Genomic DNA, 18,916 nt, shown 5'->3' on the forward strand with positions numbered 1-18,916 from the left:
CATGCCCCCCGCTCGCGCCCGCACCCATGCCTGCCCGACGCCAATCATCTTTAAAACTACTTGTCTGTGAAGCCCCAGGGAGCAAGTTGCTCTGCATGATTACAAGTTGCAAACCAAGACATCATCACGTCTTGCAGGTTCGAGCTGCAGAGAAAAGGTTGAGCATGTGCTAACTGGTTGCGCTCCCTTCGTCTTTGGCGGAGTTCCTTTGCCTGCTGCAGCAGCTGCATTATGATTGGCAGAAATCCAGCAGGTGAAGCTTTTGCTAGCCGCTCCGAGGGGGAGCGTCACCTGATTCATTTCTGCCTACCGAAACAGGCGCTCTCCCAGAAAAAGAGAGAGAGAGAGAGAAAGCAAAGGACAAGGGCAAAAAGGTGCCTCACTGATTAGGAGCTTCATCGGAGTCATTTCAGCCTGTCATCACCAGAACAGTCAGATAAATGGCAGAATAAATATTTCCATTGTGTGTGGGGTGGTGTGGTGGTGAGGCATTAAAAAAAACCGCCTCAATGACTAGTGGAATAAACAACACAGAATTAAAAAGTTGAGGAATAAATCAGGTCAAATAAGGGAAATTGTACGTGGTTTTTAATGTGCAAGAGTTGGCTTTTGCTGATACAGAGTATTTCTTTGTTGCATTTCTGTTCTGCTTTTCTTCTATCATGGAGCTCAAAGCAGCATCCATGGTGTTCCCAGGAACTGGCCAGAACCTACCTAGCCTCAGCAAGATTGCTATATCATGTGTCTTCAGACCATACACAGGGATCAGCAGGTAATGGAGTTACTGTATCTATGCACACAATTTTATTTGAGGACAGATTACATAAAGTCCTGCTTTATCGCTGTGGCTTTATTAGTGAATTAAAGAGTCTTCAAAAACACTTACCAATCCAAGCTTTTAATTAGATTTATAAACAGTGAATTTGTTTTTAAGTTGTTTTAATGTTCAAATTGTTTTAATGTTTGTGTTATGTGGGTTGTAAGCTGCCCAGAGACATAACCCCTGCTAACTGGGCAAAGAGGCACCTTTTACTGTGGTGATTCTCTTTATTTAGCAGGGGGAGAGTAACTGGCCCTATCCACCCCCAGCACAGTACTTCCAGTGACTATTGCTGGTGTCTATCTTATGTTTCGTTTTAGAATGTGAGCCCTTTGGGGACAGGGAGCCATCTTATTTATTTATTATTTCTCTGTGCAAACTGCCCTGAGCCATTTTTGGAAGGGCGGTATAGAAATCGAGATAATAATCGAGATAAGAGAAATCGAGAAATCGAGATAATAATAATAAGTTGGGGTGCCATACAAAAATAATAAATAATAATGCAGAAACCATTTGCTTCCTTGGTTTGCATTAAAGTCACAGCAAGGAACGATGTGTCCTCTGGCTCATGCCAATATACTTGTCCCTCTTCTGCTTCCGTAGGCTCAAACTGGGGGCGGGGGCAAAAGCCTGCAAGCCATGTGATGCGGATTGCAGCATTTCCTTTGCTTAAGGGAGAGAAGGGGTGGGTGGGTATTAAGCAGAAGAGGGGGAGAAAAACAAAGTAGGCTAGGTTTTTAATTGCTAGCTCGGATTCGGAAACGTCTTCAGGGTAAGCTGAGTCACAAACCGCGGTGCGTTCAAAGCCACCTGTTTAATGCCGAGCGATAAAGCGAGCCTTGGAAATAAGTCTGCCAAAGCTACTAGACCACAAGAATGTTCAGTAGCTGCCCCACCTATCCCTACTAGGAGAGTAATTAAAGGTGCCATTGGTGCCTTAAGTGCAAGGTATTGGGCATGTGTCTCAAAAGGTAGTTCCCAGAAAACCCAGCATTTTGAGTGTTGTTTCTGTGGCACATCTGGCAGGTGGAGCTCTGTGCTCCAAGGGCACCACCAAGGCTGCAGCACCAGCTTGCCTGAGCGTCCAGTCAGCTGACTCTAGGGGCCAATCCCTGCCTACTATGCCCTATAAAATCAGTAGCTTCTGAGTTTCTTTCTCTGTCTGAGCAGCTTGTGTCTGGTGCAAGGATTCTACTTAAGCTCTAGTTCTAGGCATGCTGAACTGATATTCACTCCTACTTGGTTTTGACTATGTACTGTATGTCTTGAAAAGTCCAGTAAAGCATCAGAAGCTGCACAATCCCTGAAAGCCCTGATGAAGGTTAAACTAGACCAGGAATCCCCAACCTGTGGCACTCCTCCAGATATTGCTAAACTGCAACTCCTATCATCCCCAGCCACAATAAATTGTGCCTGGTGATGATGGGAGTTGTAGTTCAAAATCTAGAATATCACAGGTTGAGAACCCCAAAAACTAGACATTAATCTAAGGCCGGGTTTACACATAACGCCAAACTGGAGTTAAATGGGGCAGAGGTTGGATCTCCCGTACATCCAAATGTGCAAAACTGCTGTTTCAGGCTAAAAGTGACCTCTGGTTTCTGTCTATCTATCTATCTATCTATCTATCTATCTATCTATCTATCTATCTATCTATCTATCTATCTATCTACTATTTAACATAAAAATTATGTTAACTAGTTAACATAAAATTATCTGATTTTTATGTTAATCGTCCAGAGATTAAAGTTTGGGCAGTATAGAAGTTTAATCAAACAAACAAACAAACAAACAAACAAATACTGCCCTTCCAAAAACGGCTCATTTTAGGAAAAATGCTCATCTTGGTTTGCCATGCCAAACTCCAAGACTAGAGTTTTGGCCACTGAGGTGTTACGTCTGACTCTGGACGCTGCCATAATCGCAGCTTTGTACCGATTTCCAAAACCACTGTCATAGAGGCGGTGGTGCAGACCCGCCAAGCAGAGTGGCAGCTCTATACAAGTAGCACTTCTTGCTGGCCGCCTCTTGGGGAACCAGCCCCTCCCCTCCTGTCACCCATGCAGCTATGGAGTTGCCCAGCAACAGGGACGTTGTGTCCCGTTCAAGGCTTGCCATCCTCTTGAGTGGCACTGAAACACAGCATCCCCTCTTCTGATGCTGTCCTTCACTCACTCCATCTAGAAAGCAGGAGAGAAAGGAGATGGGAAGACAGGATGGGCACCAAGTGCTTTCCTTCCCAAAAAGGAAGCAGCAGCGATGTCTGTTCACAAGCGCAAACACTCATATGTGGCTACATAAGTAGTGCACCCCATCAAAGTGCAGGCAAGGAAGCACTGAGGGTTGGCAGTGGCCTGCCCCAAAAGGAATCCCCAAGCAGGACTCTTAATCTGCCAAGTTCTATTTTTTGGCACTGAAAGAGTGTGGAAGTGGAGCCCAGCCCCTTCCTCTTGGAGGTTATCAGTCCCTAGGCTTACTCATGAGAAGAACTGTCTGTGAGGACTAACCGCAAATTCACAAGATGGCACTCTAGATACTTGCATTGTACACTGAAAAGTTTACCCCATTATTCCATGGACTGCTCTCTCACAAGAGTGCCTTTCTTTGCGGGACTCGATACAGAGCCTGGATGCTCTATCAAAAAAGCCACAGGTATGGGTTCCTCACTGAGTGCTGTCCCACTCCTGGTGACTTGGCCAAGTTGCTGTCAGAGCATGCCCGCTGCAAGCCCATCCACCCATGTGGACACGTACACCTTTGCCCACACCCCCAAAAGGTGACCCTGCTGTGTTGGGGCAGCTGGAAACTGGGGCTACCCTCTCCCATGAATCTCGGCACCAGCAGATTTGCATATAGAGCAATTTTGGACCGGATCTGGGAATTTTGAATAGATTTAAAGGTCTGTCCATGAGCCCGGAGTCTCTCCTGTCCACGCAAATGGGTTTGTGTGTGTGTGTGGGGGGGGGTGCTCTTGGACTGGTTTGAAAGGCAGCCCAAAGCATGGATTCTTGATCTACCAAGTTCTATTCTTTAAACAGAAATGTTGGGGAATTGGCATCTAGCCCCTTCCCCATTGGGGATGTTTTAGCTCCCTAGGCTTACTCATCAGCAGGGCTGAGCAGCAGGGTCAGAACGGCTCCAGTGAAAGGAGCGATTCTTCCTATGTGATGAGGATGAATGCTGTCCCAGGGTGGACCGCGCTTGCTCAAGAGAGTGCCAGGTCATGGAGACACCCACCCACAACTCATAAGAACCATCAGAGGGGAGGGCAGAGGATTGCCGAGCAAATTCAGTCATGATGCCTGTTGGCAAAACATCCCCGTCTCCCACAGACAGCTCCCTCACGAGAGTGACAGGCCACTGGCACGCTAAATAGAGCCAGCTTGCTGTGTGGAGGGAAGCTGTGGGGAGAGGAGTCCTGGAGACGGCTTTCCTTGTTTGGGAGGCTGTGGCCAAACTGCTGCAAAAAATGTGCCCCCTGCCAGCCCATCCACCCATGTGGGCAGGTGAACCCTTGCCTGCGCCCTGGAATGGCGACCCCACTGTCCCAGGGTTGGTGGAGAATGGGGGCTCCCTTCTCCCACGATTCCCCATGCCCACAGAACTGACGGTGCTGCGTCAGACCAGACCCAGGAATTCTGAATGGATATCAAGGTCCGTCCCAGAGTCTCTCCCTGCCAATCCTCACACACACACACACACACACACACATCCTTGCACACAGCCATCCTCACACACAGCACACAGACAGAGCATCAAAATCTCCTCTGGGTGCATGGTGCAAGGCTTCAAAGGGATTGGGTGGGGCAGTTGCAGAGAATTTATTTTTTACCATTGAGAGTTGGGGGTCCCACACAAGCAGGGCCCCCTTGGGGTGGGCTAGCTCAACTCGTGAGTTTTTAGTCCATGTGTTGGGCAGCACCCATACAAGGGCATAGCCTTCCCTAGAGGATTGGCCTTCTTATGAGAGAGAGAGCCTGCTTGGCAGCAAGCTGCCTATCAGCAGGATTCGGGTTGGGTTTGCATAGACAGTTTTGCCGGGGTTACCCCTTGCAACATCTTCCCAGGTTACAGTGGGACAGACACTGCCCCACAAGCATCCTTTGCCCTCCCTCATCTACATATTCCCTCCTATGAAGTCTTCAAGTCCCCATCCCCTCCCTTTGTGACAATGGAATATCAAGCCCCAAGGAAACCCACCCCCCAATTCATGCTTGTGTGGTACTATCAGGGTGCAGGGATCCTTGGGGGGCGGTGGTGCCATTGCTTGCAGAAGAACTGATACCATGTCATGGCATGGCATGGAAGGGCACAAAGAGATTTAAATGTCTTTCCATGCTGAAACAAAAGCGCTACAAAAACGCACAATTGCACTCGGAATGCCCTCTTCCAGCTAATGACCAATGGCCATCCAGCTGTCGTGGTGACACTTTGCCCACAGTCTGGCTGTGTAACCTGCTGGGATTTGCCTTGAAGGCCGAGCAGCAGGGAGGGGCTCTCCTCTCCCGGAAATGGAGTTTGGCGGGCCATGGTTTGATGAATGTCTGCAGCGCGATTCGAAGTTACAAACTGAAACCGCAGGTTCTCCAACCTCTGGTTTCGCGTTACGTGTGAACCCGGCCACAGCATGCGATTGGAGCTAGAGTGCTTGTTTTGTATTCAATGAATAGCAGCAGATCAGAGCCTCCAACAGACTGGGACTGTGGGGTGTGTGGAGAGTGTGAACCCTCTGCCGCCGCCGCCCCCCACGGTCCTGATCCAGTTCATGTCCCTGGTAGTTGCTTTTAGTCTTGGAATTAAAAGCTTGGCTCCTATTCTTTTCTGCAGGTGGACAGCTGCTACTGCCGGGGGCCCTAATCTGGGCTGGGATTGTGGTGTGGGGTTTAAGAGTTCTGTTAAGTGAGTAAGTGTTGCTATGGGTTCATTTAACTGAGCTGTTTCTTGGGAAATGACAGGCTAGGGTGACACACCATTTATGCATTGCTTTTGAACTTGAGGTCACCATGGGAGCAACTGGGGAAGGGATAGTCTACAAATCTGTGGTGGATCTAGAGAGGAGAGCTGGTCTTGTGGCAGCAAGCATGACTTGTCCCCATAGCTAAGCAGGGTCTGCCCTGGTTGCATATGAATGGGAGACTTTGATGTGTGAGCACTGCAAGATATTTCCCTCAGGGGATGAAGCCGCTCTGGGAAGAGCAGAAGGTTTCAAGTTCCCTCCCTGGCTTCTCCAAGATAGGGCTGAGAGAGATTCCTGCCTGCAACCTTGGAGAAGCCGCTGCCAGTCTGTGAAGGCAGTACTGAGCTAGATAGACCAATGGTCTGACTCCGTATATGGCATCTTCCCATGTTCCTATGTTGAAGGCTGGCCAACATACCTTTCCACTCTGTTTGGATGCAGTGATGGTCAGCCCGAAGAAAGCCTCTGTGTCACTCCATGCAAGAGTATGGTATGTCCAACTCTAACAAGCAGCCTTGAAATGTGGACAGAGCAGGTAAGCACAACACAGAGAATCTGGGGTCAAAATCAGGGAGAAGGATGCTGGCTCCACCCCTAGTCTGCAGAAGCCCCACCCCTGAAGTGAAAGGTCACGACCTTTGAGAATAAACTCAGGTCATGATCTTTGAGAAGATGAGAGGATGGAATGCAGCAAAGTGGCATTGAGAATATCAGAATTCTCCATAAAAGCAGAGTGAAGAAATGATATCAATTCCACACTGAACAGCGAATGTGGAAGCAGCCTGCCTCTTTATTCTCCTATCTAAGTTTATTATTTGCTGTTCATGTCCCTGGTTGTGGTTTAATAAAACGTATTGATTCTGAAGCTTTCCATTTGTGTGACCTTGAGTGGAGAGTGACAGGCAACATGGCAGCTGTCTACGCAGTGTGGCTGTGAGGTGTACAGAACTTCTCACAATCTGTTCACTCACTATGCTCGTTTTAAAAGCAGAGGGAATAAACCAGGAAGATTGCATAAAGCCTCCCCTGCCATGTTCTCTATTGCAAATATTTGCACAACAAAAAGTGGCTGCTGCCCAGCAAGTGATGCATCCCCGCTCTGATGGCCTTCCCTGGTGGTCAGTGTCCTTCCGACCCCCAACCTCCACTCAGGAGCAGCCTTTGCCCTGCTGCACGAACAGCAGCTTCAGAATAGTAGCAGGACAGAAAGTCCACAGGCAGCCATTCAAAGACAAGCCATGGGAGCGTTTGGAGTCTTCCTGCTCACCCTCCTTTTTCTTGGATCAGCAGCAAGTAGGTAACCCGCTCCAAGTGTCCATAATTACCAGGGGCAGGTGGTGTTTGCTGGTATCAGTTTGTTTGTTTAAACTATCTGTATCCTGCTCTTCCAGTACATTACTGCTTGGGGCGCCTCACAACAGTAAAAGTAATAATAATATAAATAAATGTTAAATATACCATCGACCACCATGGTATCCTTCTGGATCGTCTGCAGAGGTTAGGAATTGGGGCCCTACCTTAGTGGACGGTCTCAGACAGTTTGCATTGGAGGTGAGTGTTTTAGCCCATGTCCTCTCTCTTGCGGAGAGCCACAGGGCTCAGTCCTTCCTCCCTTGCTTTTTAACGTCTATATGAAGCCACTGGGTGAGGTCATCCGTTGGTTTTGGGTGAGGTAAAGACAACCACAGGGCTCTGTGGTCGCCAGGAGTTGACACCAACTCAATGGCATGCTTTGCTTTACTTTACTTTATCATCAGTATGCTGATGATACTCAATTGTACATCGCCACCCTGGGCCGATACGGGGATGCCGTGAATGTGTTGGCCCATTGTCTGGAGGCTGTAAGGGTTTGGATGGGCCAAAACAAGCTCAGGCTTAATCCCTCCAAGACAGTTGCTCTTGTTTAGTTCTTGATCTGACTAGGTTCCGGTTTTGAGTGTCTCCCTTGATGGGGTTGGGCTCCTCTCGAAAGAGCAGGCTTATGATTTGGGGGTCATTCTGGATTCACGGCTCCTGATGGAACAGCAGGTGGAAGCTGTGGCCAGGAGAGCCTTTGGCCAGGTTCGTCTGGTGCACCAGCTGCGGCCTTACCTCAATCGGCAGGCCCTGGCAACCGTGACCCATGACTTCGTTGTTGTTGTTGTTGTTGTTGTTGTTGTTGTTGTTGTTATTATTATTTAATAAATAATTTTTATTTAGTTATCCTAGACCCTTGGAAAGGGCCTGATAATTAAAGTACCAAATCCAGTCAATAACATCTGGTAGACTGTGTGTAAATAGATAACAATAACAATAATTTAAAAATTGTTTTAAAATAATACAATAAAAACATAAAATATTAAATAATAATTTTAAATATATTGTTTTAAAATAAAACAGTAAACTCAAATATAACACAGCCTAGAATAAATCGATTAAAACAAATCCAATTAAAAATAAAAACTCCCATCAATTTATAATTGTTTCAGGAAAAAACAATTAACCATCCCCCCGCCCCCCGAAATATGAAAAATAATGTCTGTCTTGTCCTCTTCTATGTATTTTTGCTTTGTTTTGTTTCGTCTGAGTGCCTTGTGAGAGGTTTGTAAGTGTGAGTCCTTGCATAATTCTTAAGTGTTTCGTTCCTTCCTCAAGATCTCTAGAATGTACATTTCTAAGCTGAAGGAGGGGCTCCATCTCGTTTCTCTAGTGCACACATGCATATACAGAAGCAGTATCAGAGGCTGACATAACCGGACAGCTGCTGAGGGCCGCCCAGGGTCCTCAGAATGGCTCCCTGCTAATTCTAGAGGCCATGTCTGTGACCAAAATCTCCATGTGGTGGCAGTGGAGCAACACTGAGGGTCCAGCTAGATAGCAAGGGGCCCATGCAAAGCAGTTTGCTGTCGGCCCCTTGAAACCTGAAGTTGGCTCCCTAAATATAAATGCACCGCCTTGACACTAAAGGCACCATGCTATGCACAGCCTGGCTTTTTTACCCAGGCTTTTATATGATTGTCTCTGCTGCTGCTTCTTTGTATTTTGTTCTGTTTTTATGCTTGTATTTTAAATCTTTTAAATCAGATTTGTTTTTATATTTTAACTTAATATTTTAATTGTGGATTTTTTATAATCTTGTTTTTAAATTCTCTGTAAACCACCTTGGGATTGTTTTAATGAAAGACGGTATATAAATTTAACAATAAATAACAATAAAATAAATAATACACACTAGAGATGCTGAGATATATTTTGGACTATATTAACAAACACCATATTGGCTTTTAATCTGCAGAGAACAGGCAGAGTACTTTAATACAGCGTACAACCAATGGTGGATATGCAGTAAATATGTTCTACAGTCTCATGTCTTTGGAACATAGGAAGCTGCTTCATACTGAGTCAGAGCATTGGTTCATCTAGCTCAGTATTGTCTACACTGACTGGCAGCAGCTCTCCAAGGTTATAGGCAGGAGTCCCTCCCAGCCCTACCTGGAGCATTCACATGTAGTCTCCCATCCAAATGCAATTGAAGGCAGACCCTGCTTAGCATAGCAGATAATTCATGCTTGCTACCACAAGACCAGCTCTGCTCCCCAGGTTCTCACATTTGGAACACCTTATGATAAGACAGACACTTGCCCAAATGCCCGTTTGTCCTCAGTCTTGTTGCTTTCACTACATCCTTCATTTATCAGCCTTATTTCTCTACAACATATAGTCTGTCACTACTAACATGTGACATCCTCTTTAACCCAAATGACAGCGTATAAAGAAGGCAGGGCTCAATGGGCAGCTAGGTGGCCACTGTCCCCAGGGCTGGTGTCAGCATTTTTGGGAAGCCACTAAGGACCAGCCTTCATGTGGTGGTGGAATGACTCTCCCAGGAGCTACCCAGGTAGGAGAGGGCCCATAGAGTGTAGTTTCCCAAGGGCTACCTCAGACCTGAAGCCATCCCTGACTACCCCTATAGTGGCCTGAGCATGGTGTTGCCCCAGTCTGCAGAAGAGGAGGATTGGGGCTGAAAGACCAAAGGAAATTGTGGATGCACGAGTCCAAGATGTGAAACATGTTTAGGGCCTACATGCATTTATTTATTTAATCTATCAGATTTATATACTGCCTGATACATTACATGTTGTAGAAGGCACCTTAACTTACAATTTCCATGCATCTTGGTGCACAAGCATCAATCTCCATGCATCTTGGAAGCACTTTAGCTCTTAAACCAAAGATGTTTTGATCTCCTAGAATAGGAATTATATAATGAAGGAATTAAGCATGTACACACTTTACTTTTTGAGAACAGAGATGACTTGCTAGAGAGAATTCACACCATTCTTTCTCCCCTTCTCTCTGTCACACACACAGCAACACCAAAAAAACCTCTCACGCACAAACACTCCAATCATAAACACTATGTAAACTGTAGCATTTCATGCACACAAAGATTTGCCCCCTTCCTCTGGGCGCAGTGAGTTTTTATTCCCCCCTACCTTAACAGGGTCATGATATTCTTGGCATCTGCTCACCTAATTCTCTTTTTTCACAGAACCTGACACAGACTTTTTTGATCTCACGGATGCCTTGGGTGCCACAGAAACTCCCCAGAACAGTAAGTGAGGGGACAGTATAGAAGGCTGGGGTGTGTGTGTGTGTCCATGTAGGAACGTAGAAGGGTGGTTCACATAAGAATATCCCTGCTGGATCAGGCCCAAGGCCTATCTGGTCCAGCATCCTGGATAATAATAATAACAGTGGCCCACCAGATGCCTCTGGGAAGCCCACAAGCAATAGCTGAGGGCATCCCCTCTCTCCTGCTGTTGCTCCCCTGCAACTGGTGTTCAGAGGCATCTTGCCTCTGAGGCTGGAGGTGGCCTATAGCCACAAGACTAGTAGCCATGGATAGACCTGTCCTCATGATGATTACTAGGGCGGGAAATACCTCCTACCCTAGTTTGGATCAACCCTAGTTTGGGAGCTGGATGTACTCCCGTTTGCCAACCGCCAGTCAGTCAAAGCCAAAATTGAAGGTGCCATCCATGATCGTCTAAGCAGCTGCTGGGAAGGACTCCCTCCAACCCAGTTGCAGTAAGAGAAATGAGGTTACGAGAAAAAGTCCTCTGATCCAGCTGCTGCTTAGCAGAAATGGCACCTCTGGTCCAGACGATCGGCAAACAAGAGCATGCACAGCTCCCAAACTAAGGTAGGATACTTCTCCTACCCTAATTATGACCATGCGGACCTAATGTGTTGTGATTACCAGATGAGAGATGATGGTGAAGCTGAATTCTGAATAGCCCTCTTCAGGGGGCTTCCACTTACTGCACCTAAAACTCTTTGCTCCGTCCCAGGAGGTTCCTGCCAGTATCCCGTAATGGGGTTGTTCAGTTCTCAACAAAAAACGATGGCAAGTCAACTGGCTGTTGGCTTCCACCCTGAAATCTGCTCTTATGCAGCTAAAATCAAGGCCTGAAATTCCTATCTGGCCACAGCTTTTGTATTTGCGAAGGAAATATCTACACCATGGCTGCTCAGCTTCGGCCCTCCTGCAGTTGTTGGCCTACAACTCCCATCATCCCTGGCTATTGACCACTGTGGCTGGGGATTATGGGGATTGTAGTCCAAAAACAGCTGGTTGGGGGGGGGGAGTCTGAGCAGGCTTGATCTAGACCTTATAGTTGTGTAGATACACGTGATGAAAGTCCATGATCTTGGCAGGGGCACGAATACTGGCATTGACCTGTGTTCTGTGAACAAGGGCCTCCTGGCCTCCAGGGGCCCTGCCATTCACCACCTACCACTTGCTGCCGCCGCCGCCACTGCAGGCCAGTTGCCCGCTTGGACTCTGCAGCCACTGCTACATGCCACTGCCTCCGGCTGGGCACTGTATAATGATGTCACCACCTGAGCGGCCGGCCTGTGGTAGTGGCAACAGCAGCAGGCCAACTGAAGCCAGTAGAGTCCTGCAGGATGGCACTGCAGTGTAAGGGGCCCGCCAAAAAGCTTAGACGGGGCCCCCCGCCTGCCTTGCTATACCACTGAATCTTAGTGTCCGGTGAAACATAGGAAGCTGCCATATACCGAGTCAGACCATTGGTCCATCTAGCTCAGTATTGTCAACACAGACTGGCAGCAGCTTCTCCAAGGTTGCAGGCAGGAATCTCTCTCAGCCCTGTCTTGGAGATGCCAGGGAGGGAACTCTTCCCAGAGCAGCTCCATCCCCTGAGGGGAATATTTCACAGTGCTCACACATCTAGTCTCCCTTTCATATGCAAACCAGGGCAGACCCTGCTTAGCTAAGTGGACAAGTCATGCTTGCTACCACAAGACCAGCTCTCCTCCTCCATCCTCAGCAGACACTCCTTAAATTTCAGTGTGACCTGTACAGATCCTTCATAGTTGTCAGAACCAGAATAAATTAGCAGGCTTAAAAGGACTACAGGATGGATTGTGTAAACAGGACTCCATGTTTGAAACTTTGCAAGGCTCTTCCCTCACAAAAAAGGAAGGGAACTGTGCAGGAGGGGCCGAGAGAAAGATGCTCCACCCTTGAAGAGTAAGAGCGCTCTGTATTATTACTTCAAAAAACGTTCAGGGCCAGAGAGGCTGTATTAAAGCTGCCCGCACTTTAAAGGGTCCTGTACCTTTCATGTTTGAGGGACTAGCAGACATTTAGCAAGGGAACACCATATCTCCATGCCAGGGAAAACCCTGCATCTGCTGAATTTCTGCTTGTTATCTAGCTATGCAAGGCACAGGACCCCCTATCAGGAAAAGGTTGGTAACCCTACATGGAATGGTGGGTCAGAATGAGCCCCCTCTCCAGCTGTGGAGTTTTGTAAATCAAGGGAAATGTTTCGACTTCAAATGTGCTGCTCTAGTCTGCGCTTCCTTCCCAAACCAGCGTGTCCAAATGAAGCCCGAGACATCGTCTTCCTCATCCATGGTTCCAGCAGCGTTATGGCCTCGGAATTCACACAGCTGAAGGAATTCATTGCAAGCACCATGAAACTCTTTCCTGACAACACCCTGGTCAGTAGGGAAAGAGAGGGGATGGGGCAGGAGGTGTGATGGGACCTCTCAAGGTTAGGCTCCAGGGCCTTGAGGTGGGACGGCACTTTCTGGAAAAACTCTCTTTTGTTCAGAGCAGATGCTCCATTAGACAGGATGATGCATCCCACCTTAGGCCGCAGATTTGGGGGACAATGCTTATTTCTGTTGTTGCTGTATTTACTGAGTGCCTGAAATAACTATTGATTGTATAAGAAATTACTAGAAGGAAGAAGGCCCTGCCCAGAAGTTTGTAATCTAATTTATTTAATATTTATTTACCATCTAACTTATAGTGACAAAAAGTCAGACATGTGGGGGTGGGGGAGAACAGTGAGGCATTGTCACTGAAAGGCAGAATATACATTGATTAAATAAATAAATAAATAAATAAATATTAAAATAAATTAAAATAAAATAAAAAGAGAGGTATGAGCTTTCCATGTTGATCCCAAGTGCATGAAGTAGTTACCATTAGATAGCAGCAAATGGTCAAATATTTAGCTCAGTCTTTCTTGGATTTTCTCCCTGAGGATAGCGGCCTTTATTGCTCTGCCAAGAACCTTTGTATGGGGCGGTATAAAAATGTTTATATTTATTTATTTAATTAATTTAACACACAGTAACCAAATCTGAACTGGAACTATAACCCAAAATGGAAATGACAAGTGAGTAGCCATTGGCTCAGGCCACAGGTACCTGGCTTGCTGCAGAGGTCAGGAAGCAGTTTCTTCTCCTCTCCCCATGTCCTATGTTTTTCATAATAAAATGTGCAACCCTGCTAAAATAGAAATCTTGGTGGAAAGAAACTGTGCAGAGGTGCAGTCTCTTCCCTACTAATTTCTCTCCACCTTTCCCAGTTCTCTCTCCTGCAGTTCTCCAATCGCTTTCAGGAGCACTTTGACTTCAGACATTTTCGTGAAAGTCGGGATCCCCAACGCTTGCTAATTCAGGTGAAACAGCTGGGAGGCTCCACACACATGGCCAGTGGGATCAGGAAAGCTGTGTAGGTATCTCTGCTCCATTTCCTCTCTCTCTCCATCATCCAGGGTTGCCTCCTTTTCCGGCAGGGCAGAAATCCAACAGGTGCCCTTCTTGCCCTGGAGATGCAGCTGCAATGGAAGCATCCTTCCCCTCCTGAATATCTGCCTGCCTGTTGTATCAGGAACCGTGCCGGGAAAATGGAGCTGGCGATTATCACCATGGCTGTATCTCCTAACTCCAGACCCTACTCCTTTTTCTCCCTCTTTTAGGAGGGAGCTCTTCACGACACAGAAAGGTGCCCGCAACACAGCCAAGAAATTGCTCATCATAGTGACAGCCGGGCAGAAAGCTGGAGACCCCTTGGAGTATTCAGAGGTTGTCGAAGAGGCTGAAAGAGCCGGAGTCAAACGCTTTGCCATTGGGGTGAGGGCTAACTATCTGATTGTCTCTAAATAGACCTGCCCCCTTCCTTCCCCATGAGACAAAAACAATGGCATCACATTTAAAGTGAAATTGAGGGAGTGGGCATTTTTTTGTCTAGAATAAACTGCCCCTCCCCATCCCCAGGGTCTTAACTTTACCACAGCTTTTTTGGGCAATGACAGGAGCAGACAGGTGAGAGCCTGCAAAATGTCTCCAGGGCATACAGACACAGGTTTTCCTAGAACGTTGCTCTAATTTTACTCAGTGATGATGTCATGGAGATGCTTTTCTTCTATCTGCCCCACCACACAGAGGTCAACCGGATGAGGCCATAGCTCAGTGGTAGAGCATCTGCTTTGCATGCAGAAGGTCCCTCCCAGATTCAGTTCCTAGCATTACCAGGCAGGGCTGGGAAAGACTCCTGCCTGAAACCTGGGAAATGCTGCTGCCAGTCAGTGTAGACAAAACCGAGCTAGATGGACCACTTGGTCTGATTCAGTAGAAGGCAGCTTCCTATGCTCCTACGAGTTGCTGCTGGGCAAAAATATGGAACCTCTCCTGGTTTTTTGTATGTCTGTATGCACCCTTTGACTTGGTTTTAGGAGATTTGGGCTCAAATCTCCTAAAACCTGAGCCATTTTTGCAAGGGCGGTATATAAATCAGATCAAATCAAATCAATCAAATAAGTCCTGTCTTTGCCTGGACTCACTGTTAAGTCTTGGTCAAGTCACAATCTCTCAGTCTTTATTCTCCTTCTGTAAAATGGGAATGATAAAGGCCAACCGCACAAGGCAAAAAACCTAGCCAAGAAAATAAAATATTTTAGTAGCATTGCTAGTGATGCTAACGTAGGTTTTGAAACGGTTGATAATATATTGAACGACAACTGCGTGTTTCTACTACATCTTTAAACAAGAGAACAGTTGCCCATTGGCTTCTAAATGAGAGGAAGACAGGATCCTGTGGAACAAAGGAACGCTGCATAAAATAGACAGAGTAGAATACTCAGCAAAATGTAATGGGTGGGGGTAATCCATGAGCCAAGCCCACAAATCCTGGCCATTGTTACCATCTCAGGGGAAGAATGCTCATAGCAATTTGTGTCCCCTTAGAAATGGAAAATAGAAAATAGCATTATTGCACTTACACCTTTCTCTGTGATATCATCCCTTCTTTATTGTGTACCCCAAACAATTAGGGTAAAATTGCAGTCATTTTTGCACAGGGGAAAGGGTCAGGGTTAAGGTAACCATGAACAAATTGTTGAACTCCCTTGAGTAAACTTTGGAGAAAACTCCTGCCAATTTTCATTTCCATTCTTCTAACATTTATAACATTTTATAGTAGTGTGTGTGTGTGTGTTTTTTTTAAGCTTTTAAGACACCATTGCGGATTTGGCTGTTGCAGGCCCAATGGTCAGGACTATAAAGGCATGACTAAATGCTGAAAGCATTGCAATGTTGTCACCTATTTTCCCTCCCTAGGGGTGGAGACCTTGTCAAAATCACAAAGGGCACTCATTCTCCCCAGATGGTACTGACCACCCCCGCTGGCTCATGTACTCTGGAGCAGGGCTTAACTCTGTTTATTTTGAGATTTTTCTCCCAGCCTTTTACTCCAAAGCATCTTACAATCAGAATAAGAATACAATTCAATAATAAACAAGAAACCCATATAATACAAATGCAATAAAAGAGCAGGAAAACTCATAATAGAGGTCACTGCTGCTAGTTCAACTGCTGTTTGGCCAGCCCCTTTCATTGTGCCCTCATTTTCAGAAGCCCATGGGCAGACATGACATTATTACATTGGAGGGAGTCAAGAGAAGGGAGTCTGAGGATCTCATTCAGGGCCCTCGAACTTATTCTCCCACCGCTGAAGAACTAGAATAGGATGGGGAAGTCTGGCAGTGAACTTTAGTGGGAGTGTAGAGTACTTGCAAGAATGTCCCTGTTTTTTAATTGCAGGATTGGAGGGTATGCACTAGAGTCACCATTCCCTCTAAGGCGTGCGCACATGTGCACATGCTCACAAGTTTTTTTAATGACCGCTCAGTTAATTTTAGATCCCACTCAGGTTGAATCAGGAAGGCTGCATTCTGAATGCACGTATGCACACACTGCCTGGATACTACCACCCAGAACAAAACTCATTCCACGCAGAGATGAAAAAAAATTAGAACGACCACTGACTAGAGTCTATGCTGTATATGCACGAGGCTATTAAGGTCTGAGCTCTGCCCCCCACCGCCCCCGGTGCTCCCTCAGTTCTATCCTATCCGCTTAACCCAGGGGTGAATGAACTTGGCCCTCCAGCTGTTACTGAACTACTACTCCCATCGAGGTTTTTTGGGCTGGGGCTGATGGGAGTTGTAGTTCGACAATATCTGGATGGCCAAGTTTACCCACCCTGACTGAACCTTTCAACACACAGTGGAACTCTCGCTCAAACATTTTGTTTCTTCTGGGAAGGTTGGCACGAGATTCTTGCTCTCGAGTGCCCAACGTGAGCTCCATGCCATCGCCTCCCACCCCGCCACAGAGCACGCCTTACACGCAAGACGTTTCACAAGTCTCCAGGACATCCAGACCCAGCTAAAGGAGAAGATTTGTGCCAGCCATGGTACTAGGATTTGGGGTTGTGGGGAAGGGAGGAGCAGAAACTTATGGTGCAGCTTTTTAAAGTTGGGGTTATCACCTAATGAAGGTTTCATTAATCGTATTTTTAACTGTCAATTAATCATATCAGTTTTAGCCCATTAATTGGATTAAATTTGCATGTAGATAAAAATAATAATTGGGAGACAAGAAGCACATTTTCTGTGAGTAGCAGCCAGAGCAAAAGTTGTGCATGTTGAATGCTCCCATTGACACAACAGAGGGGCATTTTTCAACGATTCCCCCTTCCCTCTGCAGCCCTCTGTGCCTCCCAAAAATATGTTCCAGCTGGGAAACCCTCAGTGACATTTTTCCAGGGGCATAAGAGGCTGCAGAGGGAAGGGTTAGGAAATTGCTAAAGATTGCCCCATCTTCTGTTCCATTAATGGGAGCATTCTGCTCATGCAACTTCTACTCAGATGCTACCCTTTGGTTGAAGATGCTGCATGCGTCATAGCAGACATCATCTTACAAGAGGCATTCCATCCAGGAGGAGAAAAAAGGAGGAATACCTCTTTTAAGAGGGTGTTTGCCATCTGCGGTTTTTGTAAGTAACTGCATTAAAATATATTTGTTAAGAATCTAATGCCTGATTAACCAGGGACACCTTTTTAGTAAATTTAAAGGCTTAAGAAAAAAAAATCTAACAAAATAATTGTTTTTAAAAGGTCCGAGGTCAGCATTCACTGGTATACTGCCTCTGAACATGGAGGTTCTATTTATGCATCATGACCAATAACTGTAGGTAGACCTCTCTCCCATGAATGTATCTAATCCATCTTGAAGGCCATGTGGACTCAAGAAGCTGCTTTATACCAAGTCTGTCCATTGGTCTTTCTAGCACAGTATTGCCTACACTGACTAGCAGCAGTTTCACCAAAGTTTCAGGAGTCTCTGTCAGCCTTGAAGAAGCCGCTGCCAGTCAGAGTAGACAATACTGAGCAGGATGGACCAGTGGTCTGACTCGGTACAAGGCAGCTTCCTGTGTTTCCATGACCTTAAAGATGGATTAAATACATTCATGGGAGAGAGGTCTCCCAACTGACTACTGTTTTAGCTAGCAGAGATGCCTACATCGTGTGGCAGTTAATTACATAAATCTGATTAAGCAGCACAAGAATAACTCATGAATAGGTGGCCACCTTTTTTCTTGACAAAGCTTGCAGGCCTTTAATAGCTGCACGACAGAAAAAATACATGCAATATCCCTTCCCCAAGCAAGGGTGAAAATGGCTGTTTCACCTGTCATGTAGCTATTACACAGAAGCCCAGCCAGGAAAAAAAAGGTGGCAACCTTGGAGAAGCCGCTGCCAGTCTGTGAAGACAATACTGAGCTAGATAGACTAATGGTCTGACTCAGTATATGGCAGTTTCCTATGTTCCTATATTCCTATGTAACCTGGCACATGAATCAGTCTTCAGTTATCACAACCACATCTGGGATTACAATTCAGGGCTTCCAGATGAGGTTCACCCCTTTCCCTTTGAGATTTTGTATATTCAGCACTGGGATAAGGTTAAAGTGCAGGGGGAGCCAATCTGAAGCTTGACATTTGCTGTTGGACTACAACTCCCATCATCCTCAGCCACAATAAATTGTGGCTGGAGGTGATGGGAGTTGCAGTCTAGCAACGGCTGCAACACCTCAGGTTGGCCACCTAGTGGATCAAAAATACCCCTGCACGGATGGGAATTGATGGGAAATTCTGCTTTGCATTCTTTAGGCCCAGTTGCTCCGAAGCCCACGAGCACACTGCTGCTGCCTGAGCATTGCACCTCACGCTTGGATCCTCAGGTGCTGGAGAAACTGGAGCGTGTGCTGAATGGGCTCGACCAGATCAACACTAAGCTGGACATGCTGACCGCCAGACAAGGGAGATGAGGGCAGGCATGATTTCTGCTGCTTGTCCTGAGCTGGGGGTGGAGAGGGACATCAGACCCAGGCATGTGGAGGTCTTCCTGTATGTTGATCTGGTTTTGAAGAGCATGCTGAAGCTCCTTTGTGATGCCAATAAAGGCGCCTGTTAACCAACCTTGTGTCT

At 46.5% G+C, this 18,916-nt stretch overlaps 1 protein-coding gene across 1 annotated transcript; it reads left to right on the forward strand.

Moving 5' to 3' along the window:
• The first annotated feature begins 6,924 nt into the window (after positions 1-6,924).
• On the forward strand, positions 6,925-18,906 carry LOC128331428 (integrin alpha-M-like). Its single transcript, XM_053264821.1, has 7 exons — positions 6,925-7,070; positions 10,309-10,371; positions 12,664-12,791; positions 13,670-13,815; positions 14,063-14,216; positions 16,689-16,839; positions 18,599-18,906. The coding sequence occupies exons 1-7, from the start codon at positions 7,016-7,018 to the stop codon at positions 18,754-18,756; spliced, it is 855 nt and encodes a 284-aa protein (XP_053120796.1). The 5' UTR covers positions 6,925-7,015; the 3' UTR covers positions 18,757-18,906.
• Positions 18,907-18,916: the final 10 nt, after the last annotated feature.

The sequence above is a fragment of the Hemicordylus capensis genome, chromosome 6 (assembly GCF_027244095.1).
Source record: "Hemicordylus capensis ecotype Gifberg chromosome 6, rHemCap1.1.pri, whole genome shotgun sequence".
In the NCBI taxonomy this organism is placed as follows: domain Eukaryota; kingdom Metazoa; phylum Chordata; class Lepidosauria; order Squamata; family Cordylidae; genus Hemicordylus; species Hemicordylus capensis.

Bases quoted from the DNA above. Each gene is read 5' to 3' on its own strand.
- LOC128331428 (XM_053264821.1), top strand. From the start codon at position 7,016: ATGGGAGCGTTTGGAGTCTTCCTGCTCACCCTCCTTTTTCTTGGATCA. The intron at 12,792-13,669 runs GTCAGTAGGGAA...CACCTTTCCCAG, and splicing joins TCTTTCCTGACAACACCCTG to TTCTCTCTCCTGCAGTTCTC. The intron at 14,217-16,688 runs GTGAGGGCTAAC...TCTTCTGGGAAG, and splicing joins TCAAACGCTTTGCCATTGGG to GTTGGCACGAGATTCTTGCT.